This window comes from Ixodes scapularis, unplaced genomic scaffold (assembly GCF_016920785.2).
Source record: "Ixodes scapularis isolate PalLabHiFi unplaced genomic scaffold, ASM1692078v2 PGA_scaffold11__112_contigs__length_91849675, whole genome shotgun sequence".
NCBI lineage: Eukaryota > Metazoa > Arthropoda > Arachnida > Ixodida > Ixodidae > Ixodes > Ixodes scapularis.
Genome location: NW_024609837.1, coordinates 64385227 through 64407698, shown reverse-complemented (window position 1 = coordinate 64407698; position 22472 = coordinate 64385227). Strand labels below are relative to the sequence as shown.

The 22472-nt window shown below is 45.9% G+C and overlaps 1 protein-coding gene across 2 annotated transcripts in view; it reads left to right on the top strand.

Moving 5' to 3' along the window:
• Nucleotides 1-21919, top strand: part of LOC8035528 (CDK-activating kinase assembly factor MAT1) — a 29580-nt gene extending 7661 nt beyond the window's left edge. For both annotated transcript variants that reach the window (XM_002399637.4, XM_029983175.3), the window contains exons 3-5: nt 850-1034; nt 12320-12608; nt 18879-21919. In XM_002399637.4, the coding sequence (XP_002399680.2) occupies nt 850-1034; nt 12320-12608; nt 18879-19103 (699 nt within the window). In that variant the 3' untranslated portion in view covers nt 19104-21919. The remainder of the gene's footprint in view (nt 1-849; nt 1035-12319; nt 12609-18878) is intronic.
• The last annotated feature ends 553 nt before the right edge of the window (nt 21920-22472 follow it).

Sequence of the window (22472 nt, the reverse complement as noted above, 5' to 3'; positions counted from 1 at the left end):
TCACAGGCTATTGCATCTAGGAAGCAGGATCTAACTTTCCCTTCTGGGGAGGCCGTGTCTTATTTCACTCGAACGTGCAATCACGTGTTTTCATACTTACAACTTTCGAACCAGTGTCTGCGTGAGGCTGCGCATGCGCAGAGAATATTAAAAAGAATTGTGGATATCTCCTCGATAAAACGAAATGAAGAAGTAAAAAACAAAGCGCGGCTTCCAGTCGTACTTAGCAAGCTCTCTCTCTCTCTCTCTCTCTCCCCCCCCCCCCCCCCCGAAGAGAACAAGTAAAAACTCGAAGGGGAACATATAAAGAAATACCAGTGCACGGCTTGCTGACTAAAAAGCTGCATTGATGCCAACGGCATTCTAACGCACAAACTTAAGGCTGCTGGACAATCATGTTGGAATTGCTCTTTTGTATCGTAATCCTTTTTTTTTTTTTCTAATTGGAGTCTACGGCTTAGCCGCCGTGGGCTTAGCAGAGCAGGGGACGAGGGGGTCAAGGGGGAGGAAGAAACAGACAATGGTAGAAAGGGAGAGAGGAGGAAGCAAGGGAAAAGTGTAAAGCATGAATTGGTCGTCGTCCTTTAAGGTAGAAATGAAGGAAAGCGTAAGGGCTGCTTCATAGGCATTTCTTTCGAAGTTCCGTCGCCCTCCATTGTTTTTGTCGATTGACAAAGCAGCAGCAGTCGTCGAGATACCCCAGGCACCCCTCTCGCTGATTTCCGAAATGGTCCATTGTGAAATTGCTGTGATCTTTCTCGCGATTGGCCCTTGCAGGACTACAACAAGTGCAAGGAGGACTCTTAGACGTGCAGGTGCGGTAACGTTTCTCGCGATTGGCCCTTGCAGGACTACAACAAGCGGGAGGAGGACTTTGAGACGCTGCGAGCGTACAATGACTACCTGGAGGAGGTGGAGACGATCATCTTCAACCTGGCCAACGAGGTGGACGTGGAAGCGACGCGCCGCAAGGTGGAGCAGTACAAGAGGGACAACAAGGCACAGATACAGAAGGGCAAACTCAAGCCCTCCAGGTGGGTTCTTGGGCTTTCACTAAGTCATTCCATCACCCTCAAAAGTCATTCACCATATCTTCCGGACTGCCGTAGTATACCGAGCAAGTGCCCACCTAAAAGTTTGAGGTTATCACTAAAAATGAGGGTGGAAATATCTTTGGCTTGAGAGTGGAAAAGGAGAAGAGATGCGTGGTAGGGTAGGCCCTTTCTTGGCCCTTTGTTGTCCCGACGAAATGATGTAGGACCGGTGCAGAGGTCTGGTGGAACCCCTAATGTTTAAGGGGGGACACTACCCAGAAAAAACAATTTCTGCAAAAAAACTTTCATTTTGAAAAATGTCATATTTACATCCACAAACATCTAGAGAGTATTCCCAGAAAGTTTCATTAGATTGTACTGTATAGTTAATTTTTTATAAATTATTTTCAGTTCACCAATGCTAAAGAAAAGGTAGAGGTTGGAGCACTCTGTTTTTCTCCATTCCACTTTCTGACATAAATTTCACTTTAGGAAAACTATCATTTTGTTATAACATAACTTGGATTCATTTTTATGAGTTTTTCTGGGGTGAAATTTAAAGGGGAAGATAACTATGAGCTTGTATTTTTTATTTTTGTCATTTTTCATGCTCAAAAACTAAAATTTTGGACAAAGGATGGAAATCTAAGAAACTGTATTTGTGCTTATGTGACTTTTTTTGTCATGAAAGATGGTATAACATAGAAATATAGCTCCATAGTTATCTACTCTGAACTCTCCTAATGCAATGTAAGACATGAAAACGACAAATTTATAAGTAATTTCAAAACGATAGTTTTCCTAAGCAGACACGGCCACTTTCGTCTTTGAACGTTTGCAATTTTTTTTGTACTTCACCCAGGATAACAAAAATTGGCAGAAATGTTCTCAACATCAACAGAAACAAGCCCTGTAAATATAATTTAAATCAGACAAGTGGTTTAGAAATTTACTTTTTTGGGTAGTGTCCCCCCTTAAAGCAGTGAAGCTTTACTGCTTTAAATCGTAAGCTTCCTAGGTTAGAGAATCTAAAACTAGCATTTTTTTAACTTATTTTTATCGCAAACCGAAAGCTAGCGTGCTCCTTATTTTCACGTGGTTTGCTTTCAAGGGTGGGGTGCTCCAGGCAAGTAGAAATAGTCACAAAACTAAAAGCATGAGAGATAAGATGTGCAAAAACAAGGTGAAAGGAAACGAAGCGATGTTTTGGGCGCACGCCCTTCGTCAGACTGTGTGGAAACTGAGGGAATCTAAGGAGAAGAACGCCAGGGCTGTTGCAACATGACATCACAAGATAAAGCAAAAACAAAAAACGCTGAAAAGGGCACAGCAGCAAACAACAACCAGATGGGGTGACGAAGGTCGGGAAGAGGGTTACAACTGCTATGAATGGGGAAGAACAGGGGAATGAAAGAAAGTGGGAAATGGACTTCACAGAAAAAATTAAAGGGACCATGAAATGATTTTAAAATCGAGTTTCATCCACCGCACGTCGTAAAAGGTGTGAAAAGAAACACAAAAACACAAAAATAGGGAGTCAAAAAAAATTATTTGCTATAGAACTTTTAAAAGAAAACTGGACTCTTTTGCGCCTTCCTTCCTTCGCTTGTTCACTACGATGCATCCGCGGAAATGGAGCACGTCAGCCAAATCCAGGTCGCCTATTGGGTAAGAGCCTACCTCACCAGCACCGCGATCGTAAACAATAAATAGCCGGCGAATGTTTCCTAAAAGTTTTGTTAAATAATATTCAGATCCACATTTTGTAGCATAATTAGAGATGTGTGGCGAAAATTGCCAAATTTGATAATGCTGAGAGCCAGGCGCCATCTATCGTGTGGTAAACGAAGCAACTACTGCGCGTGCGCAGTAGGGCAGGGCCGACAGTTACTTGGGTGGCGGCCAGCGACGAACATTTATTTTCTTTGTTTTCCTTCCTCTCAAAACTCTGACTGACTGAACGTTTATTTTTCTATGTGTTCTTCCCGCGCGTGCCGACTTCAAGCAGCAAGAAAACAGTACTTAAAACAGACCACGACGAACAAGAACGCTGGATCCACCGACTCCGATGAAGCGTATAGGCCTAGCAGGCATTCCGACTCGGCGCTGCGTTGCTTCGTCGCAAGACCGTCTGCCTACGATCGGCTGGCGTGCTAAATGGAATATGCCCGCGCGACCCTTGTGGACCCTTCCCGTATTATAGTTTGATCACTGACCTCAATTCTAGATTGAGAGGTGAGGTCAATCTCTTCCCCTTGTTTTCCGAGGCAGTGTTGACGAACACTCGTCGAAAAGGGACTCTCGTCGATTCTATCTTCTTGTTTTGTGTGATATAGAGCTGAAATAAACGCAGTATGGATTACCTTCGTAACACGGTATGTACACTTTGTTATTGGTATGCCATTTTTATTCTGACAGATTGCACGTCACTGTCGAGCTATAACAGTTCGTGGGAGGTATACGTACAACCCCGGTCCAACCTTCTTTGCCGAGTGTCACGTCAGTATCGAGTTGCAATCGTAAAAGAACGGTCCCGAAGCGCTTACAAACAGCGCGAATACAAGACTTCCATCAAGCGCGCGCGTCCGCTCCGAGTGTAAACAGGTATTTACGTGGCTCTTGCTGACACTCGTAGTTCAAATGTATCTTTTTTAACGTCGGCTCGCTCCTGCATGTCCGAGGCCGCGAAAAACGCCATCTACGTCGCTTTGCAAACGACTGACACGGGCCGGCCCTTCTGCCAACAATGACGGGGTAATTGACTTCTGGAGTCTTCACCGGAAGACTCGCTGCACTTCCCAACAGGCATACCGGCGTATGGGACTAGTCCCATGCTGTCGCTGTAGCGCAACATATCTCATTGAATTTCGCTCAGCTGCGATGCGGCGATGAGAGGCGCCGATTCAGGAAATACGTCGGTGACATCAGCGCAGTAAAACCTACCGGCGCACCCCAACTCGTTGCCGCTAACACTCCCATTCTCCTACTGCCGAGAGAACTTCCGGTTCCGGAAACGGCCTACGTCACGGCTTCTTTTGCGGTCAGTTGGAGAGAATGAAAGAGTCGATATTTCAATAATTTTTTGTGTAGAAGTTAATAAACCGAGACGAAAACGGATGCCTGTTCGGCATTCAGTGAACATTGACGGTTGAATGTAAAAGTTATCTGGAAAAAGTAAAAAGGTCATTTCATGGTCCGTTTAAGGAAAACTAAGGAAAAGAACGCGAGGGCTGTCGGAACATGACGCCAGGATAACGAACAAGCAAAACAAAAAGGGGAAAGCACGACAGCAGAACAACAACCGGATGTGTAGACGAGTGTCAGGAAGAAAAACCGCGAGGGTCAGGACTGGTAGGGAAAGGGAGGTCGGTGAAACGAGGGAGAGTGGGAGAATGGTAGAGGGGTGCGGCTCCAGAGGAAAGAGTGCAAGTATTAATAGCCTAAGATGAGTCTATTGTTTAAGCCGTTGGGGAATTCAGTGCGAAGATTGAATGCCATGCGGTTTTCGTTTTTTCAAAGAGTGGGAGCAAATGAAGCTAGATTTGATGACGCGCATATTGAATTCACCGCGTCCATTTTTGGAGAAGGGGTCGGATAAGGCCAGTGAAGCATGTTGTTCATGCGTTGGCGCCAGTACTAACCCATATATTTAATCTTTGTATTACCACAGGTGTATTTCCTAAACGTATGCAGATAGCAAAGGTGTCCGTCCTACATAAAAAAGGGAGTGTTAACGATATGGGAAACTATAGGCCAATTTCGATACTACCTGTGTTTTCGAAGATACTCGAGAAACTGCTTCATATAAGACTAATTAACTTTTCTAATAAGTATAACTTAATAACAGCCTCACAGTTTGGTTTCGTAAAACAAAAGCCAACGGAATCTGCTCTGCTTGTTCAGAAAGAACACATACTTCAAAGCTTCGAGGAAAAGAAGATGGTTCTTGGTATCTTCGTAGACTTCACAAAGGCATTTGATTGCATAAGTCATAAAATTTTAATTGAAAAACTAGACACCTACGGTATTCGAGGGCACGCACTGAAGTTAATAAAATCTTACCTGGCACACCGAATGCAGTTTGTTTGTATTGATGGGCACTCCTCAACTACAAAACCGATTATTTCTGGTGTCCCACAAGGTAGTATATTGGGTCCTTTTCTTTTTAATATATTTGTAAATGATATTGTTAACATTACTTCCGAAGCAAAGTTTGTAAACTACGCCGACGACACCACTTTACTTTTCACTGCGGAAAACGTTGATCTGCTGTTCGAATCGGCAAACCTGGCGCTTTCTAAGTTGAACGTCTCGAGCCGCATCAATTCGCTACAAATAAACGTTGCAAAGACAAAAGCCGTGCTTTTTCGTCCCAAGAGCAAACTTGTAAATATCACCAAACATATCGTAATAAACTCAACCAGGATTGAGATTGTCAATGCTTTTAAACTGCTTGGTGTCACTTTTTCCGAGAATATGTCTTGGGACGATCACATCAATTATGTTACCTCGAAGTTATCACAGATTGTCGGTATCCTAAACCGCAACCGCTATGTACTGCCAACAAATGTTAAATTATTAATATATAACTCCTTGTTCTATTCCCATTTAATTTACGGCCACCTAGTCTGGGGTAAGACGACATTATCAAATCTTGATAAAATAAATTTTTTGCAAAAAAAAGCCATGAGGGCAATTGCAAATGTAGATTTTGATCATCCTACAGCCAATCTATTCATGAAGTTCCACATTATTAGTATATATTCTCTCTACGACTACAGACTTTCCACTACTCTAAAAGTGGAAGAAATTAGAAATACTAGCTTTCTAGTGAGCCTTGGACGCCTTTCCCAATATGTTCATCCTTATCCCACTCATTCTGCGAGCTGTTGGGAGGTGGTCACTCCCAGAACGAACTACGGAACACAAATGCTCCGATACACTATTCCGAAATTATTAAATTTATTTCCCGAACAAAACTTCGATTGGGAGAAATTATCTGTCAAGGATATTCGGACCCTTCTGTTTGATGTCGATCGTGTGCATAAATCCTTTTCTCCTGTTTTTTATTAGTTATGTCGCGATTGTATCACATTTCTTTTTTCTTTTTTTCAAAAACTAGAAAGTGACAATAAGTTAACAATCCTGTGAATCAGCCTTAACAAAGTGTGTGATGACGAAGGTCTTTTCTGATATCCTTTCTATAGCTTGTGCTCTGTATGTATTTTATACTGTGAGTATCACGCTGCTCTGCTGCTTGTAGGCGGTCGGGGACCTCGTCAAGCTGCTTTCTACAGCTTTTTGTCCCTGATCGCCACCATAAAAATCTTATGGTGAAATAAACGATTATTATTATTATTAAACGTGCTTGGAGACGTTAGGATCGAGTTTATTAGTGAGCTTCAGGGTTGCGAGGCTGCGGTGTTCGCAGAAACGTTTGCGGTGCTTGCAGTCGATTTCACCAATATAAAAAGTGTCGGGGCATGCGGTGCGGAAAATTACGTAAGCGATGTTAGCAGATTTGCAGGTAAGGTTGTCTGGAATTTTGTGTTTGAAATTGGGGGAAGAGGAGCAACATGGCTTGCAGGTAAAGCATCTAGGGGCATTGCATGGTGTGGTACCGGGTGATTATTGTGTGGGGGAGTTAAGGGCGACGGAGTGAAGATGGCATTTCAGCAACAGAGATCGGAGATTTGGGGGGCGGCGGTGGGCAACAGTCGAGGCTTTAAAGTTGTGTTTGGAAGGGTGGAGGTGGCCAGTGGTGGAGGGGAGCTGATGAGTGAGTTTACGGAGAGAGGGGTGGTATGTCTGAACAAGTGGGTTGACGGGTTTCTCTGGGTCAGGATGGAGAGAAAAGGGCGTCGGAATGGGAGATGTGGGAAACGCGGTCTAATGCCTTTGTCTAGGATGGGGCGAGGGTATCCCCGGTTCAGAAGAAATGTGAACATAGAGAGGGCCTGATTATGGAAATCGTCATCATCATTAAAGGAATCAGATGCGGCGAAATTGTGGAAACGGGATGGAGTCGATTTGGTGCGTGAGGTGGCAAGAAGAGTAGTGAAGGTAGTTTTGTGAGCAGACGTTTTAATGAACAGACGTTTTAAAGTGGTTGTTGTCTATAGAGATGGTGAATTTCAGAGATGGGGTGTGCGTTTTATAGTTGTCGAAGGAAAGAATTGGCGGCGTGTGGTGGGCAGAATCTGAGGATGTTGTCGATATAGCATCCATAGAAGTTGGGATGGGGAAAGGGGACCGCATCAGAAAGAAACTTGTCAACTAAACCCACAAAGTGGTTAGCAAAAGAGGGACCCGCCTTTGTGCCCATGCAACACCACATTTCTGTCGGTAGACACAGCCGTTAAATTGGAAGGCGTTAAGAGAGAGGACAATTTCAGTAAGACGGACAACGGTGTGAGAAAGGGTTTCAGGAGTCGGTTGTCGATCGAGGAAGTGTTGGAGGGCACGTAAGTCGTCATGGTGGGGAATTGCAGTATACATGGAGTTTTTTTTTAGCTGCACCAAATTTCTAAAAAAATAAAACTGGCATTAGGTCACTTTTAATTTTTGGATTAGCCTACCTGACTTGACGGCCACTAGAAACAAGGTTTCTTGCGCAATTCGGAGGCGTATTAACGGAGATAACTTAATTAATGTCCTTTTCTAAATTATTTTCGGTTTGAGGAAGCCCGCAGGAACTAAACTTATTTGGCTGGTAGCGCCTGAATGCTTGCGCGCTTATTACAGCTTGCGGCTGGAGCATACAGCCTGGAGGTTGGGCATTAATCTTGTAAACGCAATATGCCCTCTAAAGTCCTTCATTAAAAAGTTAATTAAAATATTTCTGTTAATTAGCCACTTAATTGTGCGAACAACCTTGTTTCTAGTGGCCTCCGAGTCTGTTAAGTTAATCCAATAAGTAAAACTGTCCCAATGTGACTCTTATTTTTTTAGAAATTTGGTGCAGCTAAAAAAAGACACCCTGTATAAAGAAGTGATGTCCACGATGAAAACCGGAATCGGGGGTGTAGTGACATAGACGTTGGGGGACAAACGTTGTGTCTTTGATGTAGCTAGGCAAGTTCTGAACCGGGGTTTGGACTATTGACTCTACAAAAGCTAAAATGTGAGTGGGCGGCCGGTTTGGCAGATTACAAGGCATTGATAAGAATGCCTCGTATAGTGGTCACGCAGTATATGGGGTGTTTGATTTTAATTCGGACAGATTTTTTCAAAAAAGGGGGTAAGCGATAAATGACCGCTGTTTTCAACGCATATTTATCGGGCTCGGCGGACATTTGATGAAAGAATAATTGTCGTAGCAAGTTAGCTAATTCACTAAAATTTGGTAATTATGTTTTTAAATATTGGTTTTAGCCGTCCCGTTGCAATCGCAGTATTGACGGCAAATACTATCACAGGCCACATTAACCGAAATAATTTGTGGAAGTGTAATACTTTTAGATATTAATGATTTTCATGTTTTTCAGACAGATATAAAAGTTGCGCGCAAAAAGAGCACCTCATGCCCTACCCACAATGATGCTTAGAAGTGCGACGATCGTTTTAATTGTGTCGTCACTATCTTGGTAGCTTGTCCTTGGTGGGTGTGCCACAAGTGACGGCGTTACTGAAATGGCGTCCCTTCTGTAAGCGTCATTGTGGGCAGGGCCTGTGGTGCTCCTTTTGTATAAAATTTTTCTATCGGACAAAATACAGTTGAAACCCGATTTTACGAATTTCTCGATTTAACGAACAAATTCGGATTCCACCCCGCAGTTGCCCATAGGCTTAATGCGTTTACGAACTCGAAATAACGAAACAAACTTCGCCGCCAAACCCGATTTAACGAAGCATTCCAGGAAAAAAGATTCATAGAAAAAGAGGTTTTCCAAATTTATGGCGTCTAGAATGTATGGCAGTGTGCTCCCGGCGTAGGAGCGGTACAATCGACGCAGCGGATGCATTCTCGTTTTGGTTCTTACGAAACTACAAACCGAAACCGCACGGAACGACAGACTGCGCAGTTCTTTCGAGGCTCTGGGTCAGTTCCACCAGATGGCGAAAGCGGCGGCTGGTGCTTGTACGAAGGATCTAGTGAAGGTGGGCGCAACTCAAAACCTGGAGAGCGTTTGCAATTTAATGGCGGCGCCTGAGGGAGAGGATTCAAGAAAGGATATGCGCCAGTGTTGCCTGCACGAGAGCAGGCACCCGCTCTGTTGCAACTCTGTTGCTCCATGCGCCTTTCCTCCTCTCTCCTCCCATTGCAAGCAACGAGCGCCTTGGCGCAGCCTCTCTTGCTTCCTTCTCGCTCCGAGAATTGCAAACGTCGAGCGGAGAAAGCAGGGTTGCCAGACAAGTAGCAACGTCCAAGATGGCGGAATTTACCATTTTTCGCGTTAAAAAAATACTTAACCTATCGCAACAAAACTGGTGGCTATGGAAAAGTAATCATTTATACCTTGCGTAAATTATTCAAGCACCTTAATGGGCTTTTATGACCCGAGTTAGGAAAGAAAACGACCCTTTGCCCCATAGACTCCCAGCAAAATTTAGCAATTAAATGGCGTCCATGTCCCGTGATCGCCGATCTAGCAGTTGCACCCATCCTCACTTGAGCCTCCCTAGGTGCTTGATCTCGCATGCGACAGAAGCGCCCTTTAGCTCAGCTCCCTCCGCGCCTCCGCTTGCCTCCGCTACTCTCGCTGCTCTCGCCACTACCGGTTTCCACCACCCAATCACCTGTGTCACTTCAGCTCTTCGCGCACTTTAGTTTCCTTTCATCTGCTTTGCTCTGCGCATTCTGCGTCGTCGAAGGATAGAGCCTCCAAAGAAGAAAAGGAAAGTACTGACCCTTGAAGAAAAGGCGAACATAATCCGTGCAGTCGCGAGCGGACGGAAAAAATGTGACGTGGCCGCGGAACACGGCATCCCGGCGAGCACGCTTTCGACCATCTAGAAGACAAAGGACGCCATTATCCTTGCGACTTCCTCTGGGAACGCATCCAAGAAAAAAAAAACCTAAAGACGACCCCGCACGAGAAGCTGGAAGAAGCCCTCTTTATGTGGTTTAACGACATGCGAGCCAGAAACGTTCCACTCAGCGGGGAAGTGGTGCAGCAGAAAGCGCTCGGTTACGCGTGTTTGCTCGACTTTGACGAGTTCAAGGCAAGTCCCGGCTGGCTTTTGCGCTTCAAAGAGCGCTACGGGATTGTTGGCAAAGTGTCGAGCGGGGAGTCATCCAGTGTGAACAAGCAAGGAGCCGAAGAGTAGTTGTCGGAGAACGTGCTGGAGATCCTGGGGAGGTACGCCGTGCAAGACGTCTACAACGCGGACGAGAGCGGTCTGTTTTATCAGATGCTGCCAGGCAAGACGCTTGCTCGGAAAGGGGAGCCTTGCTACGGCGACAAGCAGAGTAAACAGCGACTAACACTGTTGCTGTGCGTCAACATGGGTGGCAGCGATAAGCGTGATCCGCTCATCATTGGAAAGGCCCAGAATCCTCGGTGCTTCAAAGGAGCTAGAAAACTATCGGCGGAGTACGTGTGGAATACCAAAGCCTGGATGAGCCGCGCTATCTTCTGGGAGTGGCTAAAAAGCTTTGACGACGACATGGGCCGCCAAAAGAGGAATGTGTGTCTGCTGTTGGACAATTGCACGGCGCACCACATCCTGGAGCTTCACCTGAAGAATGTGGAGTTGCGGTTCTTTCCCCCCAATGCGACTTCCGTCATTCAGCCCCTAGATCAGGGGATCATCAACAGTGAGAAATGCGCATATAAGCGCAGGGTCATCGAGAAGCTCCTGCTGAACTTGGAAATCAAACGTGAGACGAAGATTGACGTGTACATGGCGATCGAGATGGTGGCAGCATCGTGGAGAGCAACCCGGTCCTCGATCGTTGTTAACTGTTTCCGGCATGCTGGCTTCCACACTTCTACTTCCGAGGCTGCGTCGGGCTCCACAAGCCCGCAACACGAGCAGGAAGAGGCATCGCCCAGTTGTTGGGAAGAGCTTCGTCGGCGTGACCAGGTGGCCGCAGATCAGGACTTCGACGACTTCGTGAACGCCGACGCAGACGCGGACACTGATACAACAGAAGTTCTCGACGACGAAGAGATAGTGCAGCTTGTTTCCGGCGCACAAGAAAAGTCTGAAGAAGCGAAAGGTCCGGATGCTGTCGAAGCTCCCGTGCCCACACCAAGCCAGGTGATGGACGCCGTCGACCTTCTGAGGCGGTTTGCTGGGGCACACGGGGGTGCCGAGGACGCTTTGACCTCACTCGCCAGCTATGAGAAGTGTGTGCGCCCGCTGCTCACGAAGCGCGCGCAGGCGAAATTAGGGAGTTTTTGTAGATCGTTTTCGCCGTCCCGCAAGGCCCTCCGCAACCCGCTACGATAGCGGGAACTCCACAGTCAAGGCTATCGGCGCGCAGGCACAGTAGCAACTTCTTCGTTGCAGAACGCCTAGCGGAGGGGGCAGCGCGGTTTACGAAAACTCCTTAATTACAAGCTTTTTTCACTAGGCAATAAATTTGTCGTTCTCTCGAGAGCTGCGAGCTTTTTTTCTTTTTTTTTTACACGCGCACGCAGTTGTGCTCTTGCTCATTCGCGGAGTTCTTGTGCGCGCATTTTTTAAAAAGTTTCGGCCCGTGGACTGCGCGAATGTGATACCGCGGTAGTTCGTAGGATGCCACTGCGCTAATACTTCAAATTTATCCAATCCTACGCCCGAAAAATGACGTTCCCGATTTTACGAAGTTCCCGATTTAACGAAATAATTCGCGGGTCCCGGTGACTTCGTTAAATCGAGGTTCAACTGTATGCGAAAATTTATCAGTTATATTTGAAAACCCGTCACATTTTTGCAAATTAGGTATGTATAGATTGGTCTCCAATAATAATTGCTCTCAATACTAGAATTGAAACATGCACCTTAATATCAATCATTAAAAAGTTAATTAACAGAATTCAGTTAATAAGTCAACTTACCATGACGATTATCCCATTGTCTAATGTTCACCGAGCCTGATGAATATGTGGTGAAGACGGCACTCGTCTAACTCTTATCTCCCTTAAAAAAAAGTCAGTTCGAATTAAAATCAAACAGTCTCTGTAGGTAGTCATGCAGAAATGATTAGAATGCCTTCTATTGTTATGCAGCAGTGATAAGAATGGCTTATATAGACACGCAGCAGCGATAAGAATACCTCGCGTAGTTCGGAAGCGGATAGGGATGCCTCCCAGACGGGACCAAACGCCGAGAGTTGGAACGTGGCCACCTTGCAGGGAGGAGGAGTTCCTGGAGGAGGTGCTGGAACTGGAGCAGCAGGAGGCGGAGCTGCGGCGAGAGCAGCTGGCGGAGCTGGAGCGGGAGGCCCGGCGGGAGAAGATCAAGCAGAAGGAGTCGCTCATCGACGACCTGATGTTCTCGGACCTGCCGGCCAACCGGATCCTGGCGAGCCACGGCAGCAAGCTGAAGGCGTCCGCCAAGCCCCTGCCACCCAAGCCCCCGGCCGCCGTCTTCTCCACGGGCATCAAGTTCAGGCAGAAGGAGGCCTTCCTGCCCGTGCCCAAGGTGGGGACCCGGTGGGGGGGCCTCAATGCCCGGAACGCCTCTCGGACCGGCGCGTTTGGCGTCCTGTTCCTCCGGCACATCGAAAGTACTCTTGAAGTGGTAACGAAAGGCGTCACAGAAACCGGAGCTCATGCACGCGTCCGTTGCCTTCCCGCGCTTTGGCTACGGGACACGCCCATTCTTTTCCGCTACAGTGTAGACCGCATATAACGTATGTCGCGGGAGTCGCGAAAATCCGCACTATAAGCGGTATAACCAAAACATCAATTTTTCAGGCCAAAATACATGCCACGAGACAACTTACCTTTGTAAAAGAATTTATTTTATGTTAGATGAAAAATAAAGCTTAGTTTGAGGAAAGCCTTTATTTCACCAGACTAGTACACTTCTCTCTCAAGTGTGTCACACATCTTAAAAGAAATGAGCGACTCTTGCCTGGTGCAGCCTTTTAAGTTTTAACGGCGTCGCGGGTTGTGGACGGACGTTGCGAGCGTTCAGGATTGCTAACCCTAATCACTTTTCTCCGGTGATGAAAACGCGTGAAAATTTGCATCCTTTATATGGTAGCGCCAGTAATACCTTCAACTTTAGCACAGGCATGAAATGCTCCAAATAAGAAATCCGGGCGATGTTCGAAATCACAAATGCTTAGAAAGCACACCTGTAGTCGAAGTAAACAAACACGACGACATGGGCGTTTCTGCAGTCTTGAGAGTGCCGCCACGACATCGCCGCACGAGTAGGTGGATCTTCCCTTCTAGTACGTGCTGGGTTATCATAGCGACACACAGCGAAAATTCACAGTCAAGAATAGCGTTTTTACGCGGAACGATGAGCTTCCACCACGCCGTCTACGTCGACGATCACAACCGACGCCATGTTTGCGGATAAAAGCAGCCGGCCCGTGACCAACATGCAACGCGCGCGAACACTTTTCCTCGACCTGCGATTGGTCTGTCGTTGTGGTTGTTTGTTACCAACGCAGCGGAGGGACGCACGCACGTGAACGACACGTGCGTGCGTCCCTTTGTCGCTATGGCAAGTGAAGCCTCTCTCTTCGCTTCTCCCCGCTTCTTCGAGCAACCTCCTTGCCCTGCGAGTGCCGCTTGGCCGCTTGCAGCTAGCGCCGTCAGCGCCGTTATCTAGTGTCGCACAGGGAAGTGTGCTCGCTGCGCCGGTCGTCGGCGCGCTGTTCCAGAAACCGCACTATAACCAATATTTCCCTTCGCGCGCCTGCATTTTAAGCGGTATGTAATTACATGGAGTTCTATGGGAGGCGAACCGGTGGCTTAAAAAAAACGCGTTATACCCGGTCCTGCACTATAAGCGGTTACGTTGTAAGTGGTCTATACTGTACCAGGACATCATCGTGGTACACTTGAACTCCAGAAATGCCTTGTAACAAGGTCTCCATTCTCCTCTGGAAGATTGAAGGGGCAGATGCAACACCAAAAGGTAGACGGTTGTAGCTATATAGGCCCTTGTGCGTGTTGATCACCACCAACTTCTTGGACTCCTCGTCTAACGGAATTTGGTTATAGACTTCCCAAAGGTCCAGCGTACTGAAAAGGTCACCACCATTCAGTGATGCGAAAATGTTCTCAATCAGTGGTAACAGGTACTGCTCCGTCCGACAAGCCTTGTTCAAGGTGAATTTAAAATCCCCGCTGAGTCTGATACAGCCGTTTTTCTTTACAACTGGTATGAATGACTGGGGTTGCCCATTCAGAATGGGTAACAAGAGAGAGGATACCGTTCTCCACCAGGCGGTCAATCTCATCGGTAACCTTTTGTCGTAGCCCGTACGCCACAGGTCTGGCCTTCCAGAACTTTAGTGTTGCTCTTGGGCTCACGTGCAAATGTACTTCGGGTCCTTTGATTAGGCCCAAGCACGGTTGAAAAAGTTCTTGGTACTCCGCCAATACCTGATCCAAGTCACCCTGTTTAGTCTTCAAAGACAACAGCCGAGTTGGAAGGAGGCTGAAGGCTCGAATAACGTCGCTGCCAACCGGACTTGGTTCATTGTGTCCCAAAACCGTTAACTCGGCTTTTACTTGACGTCCTTCGTAACTGACCGTCAAGCTCAACTTCCCGATGATTGGCACCCTACCGAGGTAGCATGACAGACTTAATGTGGTTTCTTGCAACCAAGGCCATCTTGCTTTGTTTTCTTGATATACTCTTTTCGGAGTGACGCAGACCGGAAAGTCGGTGTCCAGTTCCATGAGTAGGTCAACACCACCCCCCCCGTGAACAACCGTTGGACCGGCGCAATCAGGTTCATCAAGTCCTCTTGCTGTGGTCATGCAAAAAGGCTGTCAGTACCACAGTCGTCTTCAGATTCTGCTTCAGAAAAGATGTTGACCCCTCCATGCGACATAGTCTCGCGTGAAGTGCAGCGCTGGGCAACATGTCCAATCATCCCACAGCAAAAACAAGTCCTCTTCCGAAACCCGCAGTCCTTGGGGAGGTGCGAAGTTCTCCCGTAACGGTAACACATCTCCGATGCTCTTACCTTCTCTTGGATCTTTCTTTGGGTTTGGGTGGGAGAGGTCCTGTTCCCTCTCGCGGTCATCTTCTGGAGTTCTCCCTCTGGCTTGACCATTTGTGTGGCATCTTTTGTGGCTGCTTCTGCAGCAAATGCCACGTCCACCGCCGACTCCAGCGTCAAATCCCGGCGTGCCAAGAGAGTCTGCTGTAGCTTCTTGTTGCTCAGCCCACAAACTAGCCGATCCCGTAGCATGCAGTCGAGCATCGACCCAAAGTTGCACTTATCCGCGTTGCGCCGCAGCTCCAACAGCTAATCGAAAACTGTCGTTTTCTCCTTGTCAGCGGTTGAAGAAACAAGCTCTCCGCTATCTCATGAGGCTCCGGCATGAAGTAGTTATCCAGGTGTTTGACAGCTTCGTCGTAGCTGAGCTTGAATACTTGTGATGGCGTGCAACTTGCCGACAACACGCGAATAGCTTTGATTCCTAATGCAGAGACTAGAAGTGCACGCTTCTGAGGCGCCGACGTGATCTTATTCCCCTCGGAGCAGACTTCGACTTTGATGAAATAAGAGTCCCACCTGTCTGTAGCCTCGTTGAAGGGTGGAACGTTGTACGCAATCCTGTTCCTCGTCGCCAATGTTGTAAAGTACTACCGAATCGCCGGTGTGGCGATAGGTTTTACTAAGAGCTGAGGAGCGAGGATAATAAACACACTTACTCCAAGATGGCAGATCCCGAACGACGCCGCTCGCGCACTCGGCTCCAGAAAAGCGTGCATTGTCATCGTTGTCTGGTCTCAGTTCAGATCAATTACGAAGCCCTGGCCTCAGTATTTGCAATAGGCCCAGTTTTGATATAGCGAATTACGGGATACATCAAACTGAAATGCGTGTCTGACAGCATTCGTTATAAACGGGTTTGACTGTACCAAATCTGTCAGCAGAAATGAAAGCGCCAAAAAAACAATGCATACTGAAAAAAAAAAAAAAAATCATTCCAAAACACGGAATTTTAGTTGCAACCCGAAAGATTGCCACTGCTCAAACAGCCGCACGAAAAAAAGGATGGGGAACACGCTTTGTGAAACGGGAATCTCCGAAGTCGCATGCGGCCGTCTTTCTGTCCCCTCGGACATTTTGTCATACGTACGTACGTCTTCCGACTACTAGGAACCCATCGAGGTAGTCCCGCCCTTCGGATGTCGCGCTTATCCAGAGGCAGGAGGAACGCTTTAACGGGAGTGAAACCAGGCGGACGTTTCTCAAGTATTGAAAATACGCGCAATTTTGTAAGGCTTTCTTGGACAGACTGGAACCTTCGTGAAAACGGGTTGAAACGAGACATTGTATTTGGCACAGTCGCCATCACTTTCGCATACATTCTGCCAACGTTGTGGTGGCAAACGAATCCCACGGTAGAGGAGGAACGCCGACTTTGAGATAGAGAAGTAATGGGGGTATTTGCAAACATGGCCGAGATTTGCGGTGTGCTAGGTGCACGGGCCAGGTTGCATTAACAGCGACGCAATCGTTGCACCGTGTGTAGCAACACTGCTCGAAAGGTTAATTTCAGTTTTTCAGTACTGAAACTAAGACCGCGAGCCCCGCCATACTGCTAGATTGTGACGGTAGGCTTATGCGAACTTCCGGAACTCGTAATTATTGCTTCGAATAACTCACTTTTTGTTTCCCTCTTCGTACTGAACGCCGATGTGGTTGGAACTCCGGCAATATGTCTTATTGGTCGTGGTCTGCTTGAGTGGGTTAGTTAGTTCCGTTGAGTGCACTTCCCACCGTGCGATAATGAAGAGAAGCAACACGCACAGAGTGGGCATCGCAACCTTGCGTATCTTGCTTAGGGGATCTCCAAAATGTGAAAATATATGCATGAGTAGGGATGACAAATAAAAAGGATACTCTGTGAGTGCCGATGTAGCAACTTAACCTTGAGGTAATTTTATTTATTTATGTATTTATAGATACTGCTAACCTTTTTTTGGAGGTTGTGGCAGGAGAGGTTGGCAAGAACTTATACAAGAAAACAACAAAATGTTGTGAATACACAATAATATTACATAGTAATACAACAAACGGCAAAACAAAACAGTCAGCTTTTCACTGACAGCCTTCTAATGTTTTTAAAAATAATTTGACTGGTGACGAGTTCACCTGTACTTCAGGAAGGCTGGAAAGGAATATGATATTTAAAATAGGGCTATGGCCAGTATTCAAGTAAGTACTGTACATAAACTCAACTAATGTGCAGAAGGACAATACATGCGTCGTCTGTGTTGTTTGTTAAAGTGAACTGAAGGACAGCGTTAGTGAAGCCCAGCATACGCAGCTAATGCCAATCCACCTTTTAACAGTGATTAGGTGGTTGACTAAGGACCTTGAGATTTTTTCCTATCATCCGTCTCAAAAATTTGTACCCACAAAATACTCCTGTACTCTAGGAAATTGTGCCATATTTGCGGAATATCAAACTCGTGAAATAAAAGTTGTTCACGGTAAGTAGGGCTCCATGTTTTCGGATAAAACCTAAATAATCGGAAAATTGAGACGTTTTGTGTTTGTCCTTTTTTTCATCCGTCGTCTCCGTTTTTTTGCAGAAATGTGTAACTCAGTTTACCGGTAAATTTTTTAGTCAGTTCAGATTTCACAACTGAAATAAAAGAAATCCGAGATTTCGAAGCTGATTGCCAGATTATTGTCCTGGGGAGAGTTTCTAACCTCAGACTGTTTAATAAGTCAATGTTGCTCTATTTATGGACCACGACAGTAGCCTATCCAAGTATGCAATTGTGCTAGCTGTTTTTTCACCTTCGAGTTTATGGACTGTGCCATTTGGGTCTCTCGCAGGGAGGAGATCGAAGTGTTCTAGTAACAGAAGATGCCATACCCTACAAAAATTTTGCAAATATTGGTCACAGCTAGCATTTTTGTGTGCTTTTGCACATAAATATTATATCTTCAATCAAAAGTTTGAACAACTGGGAATGAAACAGAGCAGTTCCAATGAACTCGAAATTTCTAAAGATTGGAAATAGAACAGATTTCAACTCTGAGGAACGGCGTATTTCCCCATTAAAAATAAACACAGAAAAACACCCTCCAGATTTTATAGAAAAATAAACTTATGTTATACATATATCTTGAATCACAAATTTTATGTTTTTGTGACAAAAAAAAACGTTCTAAATGCCTGATCATGCTGACGAAGACCGGGAAACACATAATGTCTAGAGTGCAAACTACCACCGCACAGAATTTGGCGCCACCCGACTTGAGGTCACCTGATGTCACCTGATGTCACGTCATGCGACATCAATTCCCCCGCTTAATGTAGCGAAAAAATTGACATTATGAGACTTGCGATCACATGACATGGTCACGTGATGTCCATTTCCCCGCTAATTTAGCTGTGAAATTGGCGTCACGTGACACTATTTACCTGCTAAATTTAGAGAGAAAAATTACATTGCGTAACTTGACGTCTCGTGATGTGGTCACGCGACTTCCATTTCCCTGTTAAATTTGTTGGGGAAATCGGTGTCACGTGACATTAATTTTCCTACTAAATTTTGCAAAGAAACTGATGTGACCGGTCCCGTTTTTGACGCTCCTTTGTGACAGTTCTTTGCGATGGTTTTCTTATGGAATTCGGCTGATAAAACACATTCCGCATTAAAAGAACCCTCCACGGGGTTATCGGCTCGCCTTCTGAAACCTCCCAACTTGAGTGCTTAAAGCTGTTGAACCCTCGTCTTTTTGTCCAGGTCTCCGAGGGCCCCCTGTACAGCTACGTTGCCCTCGAGCAAGACTTGTGCGGGCCACCCGTGCCAGCCTTGGACGCCCTCACACCATCCGGCTACACGGCCCACGTCCGAGCCGCAACCGAGCCGGAGCTGGCCGGTGGCTTCCAAGCTGGGCTGGCCTGTCACAGAGCTCTGCAGGACGCTTTCTCCGGACTGTTCTTCAAGGCGTCCGAGGAAGTGTCCTGACAGACTGGCGAGACGGCAGCTTCTGAAGTCGGAGTGAACTTTGAAGGTTCTTCGGGACAGACACTTGACATCGTCTAAGAACTGGAGTGCTAGAGGACTGAACTGGAAGACTGCACAGTGCTTGCAAGTGTGTGGATTACACTCAAACGCTAGAAGACCGTGGACTGGACTCCACAACACTAGAACCATGGGCTACTCTAGAGTACTAGAAGACCATGAGCTACAGTGCTTCCAAAGTCTAAGAGGGACTTTGGAAGTTCTTAGCGGGGTGCCAGCCAGGGTTTTAACATTGTCTAAATACATAGTGCAGTGCCAGAGGACTGAACTAGAAGACTGTGCAGTGCTCGAAGAGTATGGGCTAGACTGTTGAGTACTAGGACTACAGTAAAACCTCTTTATAACAAAATGGGATATAACAAACTAATGGATATAACAAAGCAATCATAATTCCCCTTGCTTGCTAATAGTGGGAAGAAATGGACAGTGGCTATAACAAACTAATGGTTATAACGGAATAATTACGACCGCTCCTTCACTTTTGTTATAACGAGGTTTTACTGTATTTCAAAGCACTAGAAGACTGCAAGCTACAGTGCTTGTGGAGACTAACTGCCGAACTCGCAAACCTCACTCCAATTGAGGTGCCCTTCCACCTCCTCGAGGAAGGCGTGGGGGTCGTCTATCTGTCGTCGCTCTTGGCCAGCGCCGGCTCTCGTGCCTTTTTTGAGGAAGTGGAGAGGTGCCTCATTGGAGCGAGGTTTCTGAATTCAGTGGTGAGCAGGACTTCGGAGGTTCTTAGTAGGGTGCTGGACAGGCCCTCAACATTGTCTATATACTGGTGTACTAGAAGTCTACACTGTCTGGAGTAGACCCTAGAACACCAGAAGACCATGGAGCACTAAGGCTATTGACTATTCTTGAGCACTAGAACTATGGTCTACTCTGAAGCACTAGAAGACAATGAGCCACAGTGTAAGAAGATTATGAACAAGACTCAGACTATAGGCTACTGTAGAACACTAAGAGGCTTGACTACAGTGCTAGGTCTTAAAGAGTATGAACAAGACAAACACTAGAAGGTTATGGACTAGGCTCTGGAGCACCAGGGCTATGGACTCTGCTCTGGAGCACAAGGACTATGGATTATTTTAGAGCACTAGAAGGTCATGAGCTAGTGTTAAAAGACCATTACCGTATTTACTCGAGTAATAGCCACAATGTTTATGAAGAAAACCTGAAGGTTCGCTTTTCCACAGAGCACGCCAGATGGCCAATCGCCCCGTTCGACAGCATGATTCCATCTGTTTACAGGACAGAGATACCATCTTCGTACAAAGATACCATCTGTGAAGATTGGATTAGTATAGAGAATAGTGTTCTCGATCTGGTTATTCGCTATCTTATTTATGCGCACCGCAATGATTGGCTGTATATGTGTTTTGTGGTAAAACAGACACAAGGGCCTTGTGCGTAAATAGTGCATCTATTACTCGAGTAAATACGGTAACTAGACTCGGAAAGGAGAAAGCAGAGAGGTTAACCAAGGTGGCCCGCTTGTTTGCTACAGTCTCAAACGCTAGGACTATGGGCTACCGTAGAACACTAGGAGACCGAACTGTAGCGCTAGGAAAGTGTGGACTAAAAAGGTAGAAAAGTATAAACTAGGCCCTAGACCACTGGAGAATTATAGACTACAGTGCTAGAAGAGTATAGACCCACCACAAAACCTTCTCTACTCACTTTCCTTAACTCGTACATTCAGATCTGAAAACAGTCTCTCGGTGTATCGGCATTTCTCTTGGTATAACGTGTCAACAACACCAAGGCATTGCTCAATTATGACACAGACGGTTAAAAGCCACACTGGTGATCGACAGCCACCTTTTGCATTCATGAAAGTGCTATGTTTTAGTAGTTCAGATTCTTTTAGGATTCCACTATATTTAGACAAAGTCGGAAACTTGTTTTGTGAAGTCCTGAAAGTGTCCGTGCACGATCGCAATAATGCTGAAAGAACAGTGTGTTGCGTTGTCATTATTTTATTGCAAAAAAAAATGTTAAAAGCAGGAGATTGCTGAACGGCTAAGCTCTTTTTTGACACGAGTGGTGCCACATTTTTTTTAAAAATATATTTATAGTTGTTGGTACAACTTATTTGGGGATGTAATTTGTGTTTCAGTTCTGGTAAAGTCGTAGAGCAAATCGCTGTGTAGGATGTCGAAACAACGAAGTGCCATCTTTAGGCACACCTTACACGGACACTGAATTCCCTCCCAGCTTTCTTGAGAACATACCTTTCATTGAGAACTTGGCTTGCAACTTGCTATCCAAAATTTTTTATCCAACCTCCTTTGTGACTAGGATGCCCTCTTTCTTTGGGGAAGTTATAGGCAGTCATAGCGGTCCAAATGTTTGCATTAAAAACCTGCAGTTTGCAGGCAGAGGTTATGTGAATTAGAACATGAGCTCGCAGCCTTTGCGAGCGGGCAGACATTTCAACATTTGAGTGCAGCAGCGTGTGGAATGGATGAATCGCAAGGCGGGATTCTTGAAAAGTTTATGCTCTTTTCTTTCATATTGTTTGAAAACCTGAAATGCTGTTTCTGCCACTTTGTTGTTTTTGCCAGCTCAATGCCAAAGAAAGTGTTGCAGAAGTTTCATAACGAGGTACTAATTCATGGTCCGTTGGGTGTCGAACAGACTTCCCTATACCAGTTACTTGAGAAGAAAAATGTATTTCTTAGTTACTTCAGAAATATGACCTGAAAGGAAACAAATGCTGACATCACTAATAAAGAAAATACAGCAACTGTTAACAGGTTTCTTCTATGAAAGGAATAGGAAGGGAGCATGAAGAAGCAACCATAATTTAACTAGTTCCCATTGCCCATTTATTTAAACCCAATACAGTTGGACGTAACCTTAAATACTTCTAGCAGCTCTAAGATAGAACCTCTCTATGGTAAGGTCAATCTTTCCAGTAAAAGTCTTCACTATGTTGGTTTAAAATTCTCACACCAGTTTTCCAAGCATACTTCAACATTGCCTCACTATTCAAACCTACACAGCAACGACCAAAGAGACAGTGCAACCAATGGAGGTTCTAAGACAAACCGCAGTGCAGACGATTTTTTTAATCACCCTCGTATAAGCCTAAGAACGGCAGCATCCCCACTTGCTTACGATTCCGACGGGGCGAAGCATTCTCGCAAAAGGTCGATCGTAGCTGCGCCGCCATCCATTAATGACAAAGCTAGCATCCGTTGGGGGAGCATGCAAACCTCAGTTTGAGGAAAACATGCTCCTTTAAAGGTGCTGTGCAACAATATCGAGTAGGAATGTTTCTCACTTTACACAAGCTCACTGGCA